Source organism: Mus musculus, chromosome 2 (assembly GCF_000001635.26).
Source record: "Mus musculus strain C57BL/6J chromosome 2, GRCm38.p6 C57BL/6J".
Lineage (NCBI taxonomy): Eukaryota > Metazoa > Chordata > Mammalia > Rodentia > Muridae > Mus > Mus musculus.
The window spans coordinates 85,760,375-85,770,720 of record NC_000068.7 but is presented as its reverse complement, the minus strand read 5'-3'; the positions used below and the strand labels follow the sequence as shown (position 1 = coordinate 85,770,720).

General features: G+C 36.2%; 1 protein-coding gene across 1 annotated transcript; it reads right to left on the bottom strand.

The window, feature by feature from the left end:
- Olfr1013 (olfactory receptor 1013) lies at positions 1-918 on the bottom strand. The gene has a single exon (NM_146762.2). The coding sequence runs from the start codon at positions 916-918 to the stop codon at positions 1-3; it is 918 nt and encodes a 305-aa protein (NP_666973.2).
- Between the last annotated feature and the right edge of the window lie 9,428 nt (positions 919-10,346).

Here is a 10,346-nt window from a genome sequence, read left to right as displayed (position 1 = left end):
TTACTTGAGGAGTTTATTCAGAGCCTCTTTCACATCCTTATTCCTTAGACTATAGATCAGGGGATTCAACATGGGGAAAACCACTGTGTAAAAGGTTGAAACAATTTTGTCTCTATCTAAAGAGTAGCTGGACCGGGGCCGAGCATAGATGTAGAGAATGGAGCCATAGTACAAGGTCACAGAGATGAGGTGGGAGGAGCAGGTGGAGAAGGCCTTGAGGCGGCCCTGAGTGGAGCGGATCCTCAAGATAGTGGCAATGATGAAGAGATAGGTGGCCAGGATGAACACAATGGGGATGATGACATTGGAAGTCAAGAGGAAGAATAACACAGACTGAAAGCTCTTCTTCTTGCCACATGCGAGCTTTACCAGAGGTGGGATATCACAGAAAAAATCATCAATTACATTATCATTGCAGAAAGTCAAAGCAAATGTGTCTTTGGTAATGATCACAGAGTTAATAAAACCACCCACATATGAGGCTACCACAAAACACACACACAGCTTTAAGGACATGGCTTGTGAATAAAGCAGTGGCTTTGAAATAGCCACATAGCGGTCATAAGCCATGGCAGCCAAAAGGTAACATTCAGTATAGTCCAGTGCAGCTGAGAAGAAGAACTGAGCTACACAACCGGCGAAGGAAATGCTCTTGTCTTCTGAGATGCAGGTTTCTAGGATCTTTGGTGTGTAGACAGAAGACAATCCAAGGTCCAGGAATGATAGGTTTCCAATGAAGAAATACATGGGTGTGTGGAGCCTAGAGTCATTGCAGATTAACATAATGAGGGAGCTATTTCCCATCAAAGTCAATGTGTACACAACAAGAAACACTGCAAACAGGACCTTCTGTATCACAGGATCTGTTGTGAATCCCAACATGATGAACTCACTAACAGTATTATTATTCTGATCCATGGCTATATGAAATGGAACTTAAGGGGAGAGAAAATAAAGTTTCATATTAAATCATTGTACTAAATAAATTTAAAAATTGAATGAATAAATGTCATGAAAATGAAATTGATAATATTTTTGTGAATTTGGAATCCTGTAGTTCAATTAAAAAGATAAGAATAAAAAGAGATTTTAACATTTACAATGATTTTATGTTCTTATATGTTATACATGAGATCATAATATTGAAATCAAAAGGAAGGTAAAAGATGGTGAGAATTGTGGCAGACCTGACTGGCATAGAATATATATGATGTATATGAAGATTATTAGAAACTGAGTTACCTCAAATGACAGTGGATTTTTATTAATATTATAAAAGTTGTACTAATCATTATTTTTTTGAATCTGAATAAATGTGGTAGTATATGTTATGCCCTCACAATATAGTAATGCATTGGTAGGCATGAACTTTATAGCAAAACATATTTTTCAATTAAAAAAAAGAACAAGAAAAGAAAAGAAAAGAAAAGGAAAGAAAGGGGAGAGAGAGAGGAAGGAAGGAAGGGAGGAAGGAAGGAAGGAAGGAAGGAAGGAAGGAAGGAAGGAAGGAAGGAAGGAAGGAAGGAAGGAAGGAAGGAAGGAAAGAAGAAAATCATTGAGTTTGTTGATTGTCCCCACTAAAGAGAATGCCATGTTGAGAAGAGTATGGGACGTAGGAGACACAAGTAATAAGCTAAAAGAAAAAAAAATCAGGAGTTTAAGTCCATTCTCAGCTATGTAGCAAGTTCAAGATCATACTGAAAAACCTTATGTATTATGAACAACCACTGAACCCACTCTGGTGAAATGAATCATGGAATTTATCTCAAAAGTATATCTCACATTTCTTAACCTAATATGTATGACCTTCCTGTGATCTTCACAAACAGAAACAAGAAAAACAGATGGATAGCAATTGTATTCACTATCTGGCCACTGAAAGGTACTGAAATTTGTGAAGAAAGCACTTTCCACTAGGGTAGCAAATTGTCTTTCAATGTGAAGAGCTTTTGGGAAACATCTTCAACATAACATGTGGTCACAATGGGAGAGAGAGCAAACCAGACAGATCTGAAATTGTAAACTGATAGTAGGATGTGTCTAAGTTCCTCACCATGCTCGCAGCTTAATCAGGTTTAATATACTTCTAAAGGGAGCACAAGAGTTGGAACTGTTAAGATACTGTAAAATGTACAGTGTACTATTTACTCTAGGGGTAGCCACATGGAAAATATTCAATAAATCAGTGTTCTCCCAATTCAGAGAACATGATTACTCTCTGATATCTGATAAAGTCAAACCTCCCAAAATCTTAGTTGTCTCCATGTAATACTATGGAAAAAGGCAGTATTGACCACTTATATGAGAACAACAGCAAAGTCATAGTGATATATATATATATATGTTAAATAAAACAATGCATATTCACACAGAGGTGTTTTGTTGATGTTTATACAATAATTCTGAGAGGCAAAATAGACCCTAGTGTGACACTGAGGATCAGAAAAATTTGGTTGTTCTGATAAACATTTGAAGTAACTTAATTCTTTAGATAATCAATCGTCTCTCTTTAATGCATATACCCATGTGATAAAGTAGAAGTTACAAATAAGATGGTAGTTAGAATAAACAGAAACCTTTTTAAAGAGTATCTAATGACCCAAAAATTACTAATAATAGTAATTATATGGAAGAATTTAACATTATTTGACATTGATGGAACATAATTATAAGAATATAGAGTACTTAATATTACACAAATGATTGAAAAGCTATATAACTGTCTTATTTATTTCACTTTTTCCTGTTCTCCAAACCTTCTTGCATGCAAATTACCTATGAGCATTCACCATACATAACTTTCTTGAGTCCATTAGTTTAAGCTTTCTTGTTTCAAAATAATTATGAATTTTTGAGGCTCAAATTTTTTGATTCCTGAGTTAATTGGATTTCCATAACAAAACATATTTAGATCCATAACACAAGCACACACACACACACACACATACACACACACACACACACACACACAGAGCCAAAATATTTGCAGTGTTTGTTATTCAATAATAGAGACCAGTGAGGCTTAGCAGTAACTTTATGTTAAAGGTTAACGTTTCTCAGATGTTCTTCTAGACACCATCAGCTAGAAAGCACCGAAAGCTCTCAGCCATGGCAATCTGCTGTCAGATATTTCTTTACAAAGCACCTAACCTCACATTCTGGAAAAATAGGAACTGAAATAATTGAGACTTTTCATTCCTCTGGCGGACATGGAAACACCCCTTTCTGTCTACCACCCACAGAGTTTGTGAGATATTCAAAACAGCTCAAAGCTTTGGGAAGTTCTTCTCAGTGGACACTCCTTTAGTTAGGAGAGAATCACGTAGCTCAGGTTTCTCTCCCTTCCTTTAACATATGTTAGCCTTTCTTGTTACAAATACAAGAAAAGTTAAACCCTTAATTTTTCTCTCAGAAGTTTCATAAATTGCTAAACAGTAATGGATGGGTAGGAAAAATGTGGTTTCATAGATCCCCACCTGTAACATAAAGCAAATAACTCTTGAGTGATTATGGGAATAAAACAAAATTTATTTGCCACTGATACCTGTAGAACACAACTTACCAAATTTTCAGCAGAAACCTCATCCTAGCATTCAAATCAGCTACTTCCAGATCTTTATAACAGCTATTTGATCCCAGAGGTTTTTTTATACATGGAATTCCTCATGGTTTTGCAGCTCAGGGAAATTACAAGCAGGACAATTAATCAACAGTCTGTTGGTGATGTTGGTTTAATATTATTTAATGAGATAAAGAAAGATAGTCTATGGGGTATATTCCCATTGTATTCAATTGTAATCTCTACACATTCTGTATTGTTTTAGTGAATTCAAATAAATGCATATAATTATTTGCATATTTGAGCATATATTTGTGTGGGCATCTTCATTTATACATGGAGATATTTGAAAATTTATAAACTCATGTCCTTAGGAATACCTACAACAGGATATAGATAAGCAAATTCTTCCAAATCAATGGCCATTTTTTTAATCTTGTTCTATGTCCCAAGAGATTTAGAAATGAGAGTGTTAACTGCTAGGTGTTGTGTCACTCTGTTTTCTTGCTCATCCTCTCTTCCCCTCTCTCCTTCTTCCTAGTTCCAGAAACATTATTGTCTTTTAATCAGAACAACTGCATGGCTACAGTACTTATATATCTTACCCAAACCTTTATAATTTGAAAAAGCTTCTAGTTTTTTTTTTTCCTTTATGAAAACATCCACCCACCCATCTTACTCTTTCTGGAAATATCAATCCATTCGTGCTATTTTTTTTAAGCATTAACCCTTCTTTATTATAAACAATTTCCATCTTTCCATCTGTATAATATTTTTTTTATTTCTTAATACCATGAGACATAGTAGTATTAAATGAATTTACAATCTATTGTGAGAATTCTCTCCCTTGTGGAAGGAGGACTAAGGAGTGTCTATCCACTCTTCATGTGATCCCAATGATTAAAAAAAAATAAAAGTTCAATTTCAAAGTTCATACTGGAGAACTATGAGTTTGGATTAGAGACAATTGGTGCAAAGTTACTGATGGGAGTGTAGGTGACCCAGAAGCAGCTACAATGAAAAGCTTTTACTCAGCCTGCATGATGGTATTTTATAGTTTCATAAATAGATCTTTAAAAAAAAACATAGGCCAGACTAAAATAAAAACCTTGAAAATCCCATTTATCTGTTTGGTATATTCTTTCTGGAGTAGACTCACTTTCCCCGTTACCAGTTTTTCTAAGTTGTCCATAGTTCTTTGTATAGAGATGAGGACCTATAAACTTTTCCCTGACTTCTTAAGTATGTCCATCGGTGTCATCCCAGTTCAGTTTATTTTTTATTAGATATTTTCTTCATTTACATTTCCAATGCTATCCCGAAAGTCCCCCATACCCTCCCCCCCCACTCCCCTACCCACCTACTCCCACTTTTTGGCCCTGGCGTTCCCCTGTACTGGGGCATATAAAGTTTGCAAGTCCAATGGGCCTCTCTTTCCACTGATGGCCGATTAGGCCATCTTTTGATACATATGCAGCTAGAGTCAAGAGCTCCGGGGTACTAGTTAGTTCATAATGTTGTTCCACCTATAGGGTTGCAGATCCCTTTAGCTCCTTGGGTATTTTCTCTAGCTCCTCCATTGGGGGCCCTGTGATCCATCCAATAGCTGACTGTGAGCATCCACTTATGTGTTTGCTAGGCCCCATAAGACCCACAACAACTAAATCAGTTTATTTTTTGATAGTCAAGCTGGTGAGGCTTTATGGGTGATGTTTCTGATATTTCATGTGTGTGTGTGTGTATGTTACTGATGATAACTTACACCCCAATTTTATTTATTTATTTAAAGTCACTTTATGTCCTGATCACAGCCCCCTTCCTCCTCTCTTCCCAGTTCACCATCATAAATCAATCCCCCCAATGCTCTTCAATCTTCTTCTCGGAGAAGAGGAGTCCATGTTGGGTACCATTCCACCCTGGAGCATTTAATTCCAGCAAGTCTAGGTACATTATCTCCCACTGAGGCCCAATCAGACAGTCCAAAATTAGTGGAGAAGGGGGTCCAATGTCAGGGAACAGAGACTGAGACAGCCCCTGTTCCACTTTTTAGGGGAACTACATGAACACTAAGCTGCATATTTGCTATCAATTTGCAGGAGGTCTAGGTCTAGCTCAGTGACCCAGGCTCTATGAGCCCCGATGGTCCTAGGTTAGGTGACTCTTTGGGTCTTCTTGTGCTGTCCTTGATCCCTCTGACTTGTTCACTTCTCTCCCCCACTCTTCCACAAGACTCCTCAGGCTCTGCCTGATGTTTGTAAAAGATAGTCTCACAACAAACTATGTAATATGCCTCTGGCTCTTAGGATCACTCATCCCCCTCCTTTACAGTGCTTCCTGAGCTTTGGGTGTGGAAGTATTTTGTAGACATAACCAATGGGACTGGACTCCATAACTGTATTTTAATCAGCATGGTGTCAGGATATGATAAGTCTAAGAGTACAGGAGTTGCATTCATACCTTCGCAGTAACCAACAATTCTCTTAACTGGATATAAGATTTGTTCAACAAGTGATAAAACATGTCTAGTACTGGAATATTATCCAACTAATAAGTACTAATGAATTTATGGTTACTGGAGAAGAATCTATATCCATTACTACATTAGCATATTCCCTAACCATAATCTAAACATTTGTTGTTATAACTACAGATAAATGTAGTCTTATTCTCTCATCAAGGGAAGTTTGCAACTACTTTAGAACTCTAAGGATACTATAGAAATGTTATTGCTTATAAACCAGACAGTATTTATATAACCAACTAAATACATTCATTTATATAAGTTTTTGTAAAAAGTTGTTACAGAGACATTGCCTCTTAATCTTAGAACTTCAATACATTCTGAGTGGTCAGATGAAAATGAGACATCATTTTTATAACCAACACTACCCTGCCAAGGCTCAGGAATGTTATAGGAGAGGAAGCATAAGGAACAGAAGGGCTATAGAATGTGGACGGATATGACAAATGGGGGCCTCTGTGTATGAGAGAAATATACTCTTGAGCTCTCAGAAGTTGCAGTTCTTAGCATGAGACCTTTCAAAGATTAAGTCAACCAGCCTTTCAGCTTAGATAGATGAGGTACTTTGCAGGTCCTCACTCTTTTTTTTTTAAGATGTTTTCTTCATTTACATTTCAAATGCTATCCCCTTTCCTAGTTTCCTTTCCGAAAATCCCCTATACCCTCTCCCTCCCCCTGCTCCCCAACCTACCCACTCCCACTTGCTGGCCCTGGCATTCCCTTATACTAGGGCATAGGATCTTTGCAAGCCCAAGGGTCTCTCCTCCCATTGATGGCCAACTAGGCCATCCTCGGCTACATATGTAGCTAGAGACTTGAGCTCTGTTGGTACTGGTTAGTTCATATTGATGTTCCTCCTATAGGGCTGCAGACCCCTTCAGCTCCTTGGGTACTTGCAAGTCCTCCCTCTTAATGAGAAATTATTACAGCTGACAACTATCAGATGGAGAAAAGTCTTTCTTTATGAAGGTATTCCCACTAGTAAATTGCTTGTGTTAAGGTCAAGATCACAAACCCATCCACATATACACACCATTAATTAACTTAGAGGCTTATTTAAAAAAGACAAAAGGTTGAGACCAGCAACATGTTGAGAGGCATGTTGGAGAAGGTGTAGGAAGGAAATCAGCTGAAGGATATAACAATATGACCTTAGGAAATTTTCAAAAATAAAAAAATATAATACAAACCAAAATTCTCAAAAGAAACAAAGGAATATCTATCTTGCAGTGGGTTCTATAAAAATTCTGTAATAATTATGAGACCTATCCACTGAGAGCTCCTGTGATCTCCATGTTTAAAAGTACAGGGAAAAAAGTGTTATGGGTATAGAAGAGAGAGCCATATGAGAGGCCAAGCTGTCACACACAGAAGTGCAGCCAGCTATATTGCGTATTCAACTAAGGAGTTGATCCTTTATTCTGACATTGATATTTCTAGATAATGTCATTAGGTAGACAGACAGTAAAAGATCCCAGCAATCTGATTAATACAGTTCACATGATAATCCAAAAATATTGGAAAACTGTAAAGTATACTTGGAGAGACAACAAACAGAAATATCAACTTTATGGGGGAAAATATATAATAAAATGTTTATATTTACATAAATGAATACACAAAGCATATATGTGTGTGTGTGTTTTATTAGATTATCTACACGAATTAAGAGAGAAATAATTTTGATTGATTCATTTTTCACTACAGAAACATAGTTAACAATAACTTTTTCTCCATCATATTTAAGAATATCCAATTTATCAACATAGAGTTTTAATTGTCCTGTGGGTCCTTCCCTGCAGGCTATGAAATCCTGAGGGCTTTCAGGAATCTATAACTCTGGGAATCCAGAACTGGCATAAAAGATAGGCAGAGGTAAATTTGTATAAGATGTTTTTGGTGAAAACTAGGTAAGTTTTATAAATTCCTATTCTTTTTTTTTTTTCTGTTTGTTTTAGACTTGTATTTGTTTGTAAAATCAGCACTATAGCATTTTGATAAAGCTATGTGGTATGTGCTGGAGAAAGAGTGTCTTATATCTACAACCTTTCATTTCCCTTTTTGAAACTGCTGATCGTTGACTAGAGAAGTAGAATTTTACACTAATAGAAACAAAAAATTAATTTACAATACAGAAAAAATTTAGGAAAAGTTAATAAATGTAGAAGCAAGGAGTCCAGGTGCCATAACCAAAGAGATACCCTCTGAATATCTCAAGAGTAATTGAGATGGGAGAATAAAGGATCGATATTGAGAGGCATCCCTCTGGTTAGCCCAGTGTGAAGATGACAGTTCAGAAGTAGTTACAGAAAAGAAAAAAGAATGCCAATGAAGAATAGAAGTAGATCAAAAAAATTGTGAGTAAAAATCTAACCAACTGCAATATTTTAAATAAAAAATCAATAAAAGCCACCATATTCCAACTGTGTAACAGTTTGATATAACAGGTATTTTGAATAACAATCTACTAATTATTTTATCTGCAATGTTTCACTTTTTCTGTAACTATAGGAAGAAATTGTTATCATCTGCATTACAGAGAAAAATCAGGTTAGGATTATGTAAGTAAGCCATCTGAAATCATATCTCTAGAAGTTCTTAGCATCACAATGAAAATAGCACTGTTCACAGTTCATGTTTTTGAAAGTTATAATAGTATGGAGGACATATTTACACATTCATTTTTATGCATTAACAATATTGTATTCAAACTCATAGCCCCTTTTCTCATTAACTGTCATTACATGCACATATGTTCATACATATTTTCCTAAATATAAATTGCTCAATCTGTATAATACTACTTGTATATATGTCTTCAGGGCTGAGCATTTGCTATTCAACAGACATCTGGTTTACTCTTCCCTAGGCAAGACTGTCTCTTCTACTCTCAGTATAACTTAATTGCCTCTAGTTATTTTTGTAGAGTTGAAGCCTCAGGTTGTCATGTCTATATCCGTTGCCCTTGTTCTGCTCATATTTAAGCAGTCATGCTACTGACACTTTATGGGAGTATCTTCCAATATTACTAGGAATCAATCTCACAGCAAACTCCCTGATCCTCTGGCTCTTACAGTTTTACTTTCCCTCTTTCAGAATACTCTCTAAACCTTAGCTGTGGAAATAACTTTTAGATGTATCCATTGGGATTGGATTCCACAAATCTGCAATTTGGGTCGGTTATTTTCTATCATGGTCTCTTTCTGCTGCAAATAGAAGTGTTCTTGTTGAAAAGTGAGGACAATGCTTATCTCTAGGTATGGAGACAAATGCTTAGATTGTTGCTAGGGATTATGCTAGATTAGTAAAGTACTAGTTATAGATTTTCCTCCAAGATCCATGACTTCACTAGCACTTAGTAGATGACTAGTTTTCCAATTTCAGGCATGACTTCTTTCTTGTTGAATAGATCAATTAAAGAGCTATTGGTTACCACCAAGTTAGGTTTGTCAGCAGTGAGCTCTAAGGTTATTATCTCGTGTTTGTTGTTATTGTAATATTATGTATATCATGATTTGTCTGCATGCATATCTGTTTACTACATATTATTAAATGCCAGAAGACGGTGTTGAATCTCCAGGAACTGAAGTTACAGATGGTTGTCAGCTACTATGTGAGTGTCTGAAGATCAGCAAGTGTTCCTTACTGCTGATTCATCCTTCCATCTCCTTTGATAAATGTGAATTTCTTTTTGCAATGTTCATATAGTGCAGGCACATATGCCATTGCAATGTCTATAGAGGTCACCAGAACTGACACGAAGTTTGCTGAGATTTCTCATTTTTACAGAAATGATATGTTTTATCAGTTCCATATAAATCCGTTTCAGTTGAAATTTGAAGAAACATTGTATTTTTTTCGATTTAGAAGCATGGCAATTATTTGTGACCTTTCAGTTTAATCTTGTAACCACTGTCTTCCCCATCCTCCCACTCCATGTTAATATTACTTTATACTTTATACTTTATATCTCACAAATTGAATCCAGCTATACTTTAAGTCCTAGGTACCCTAAGCAAAATTCAAATTTATTCCAAACATGCTGCTACTGGGATTTCAGAGAGGGCCAACCCATGTAGCTGTATTCTTATTACAGTCACTGAAAATGTGTTTAGACTTGGAGATTTCTATCACCTACAAAAGAAATACAGTGTTCACCCTGGTGCTGATTATGTTACAGGAGTTTATCAGAAAAAAATGCTAACATTTCATACTCATAAAGAAAACTAAGCTTTTCTGTACTCCTAGGTGCAAGCTCCCAGAGGG

What these genes read in the sequence shown, in the direction of transcription:
- Olfr1013 (NM_146762.2), bottom strand. Translation starts at nt 918, where the DNA reads ATGGATCAGAATAATAATACTGTTAGTGAGTTCATCATGTTGGGATTC.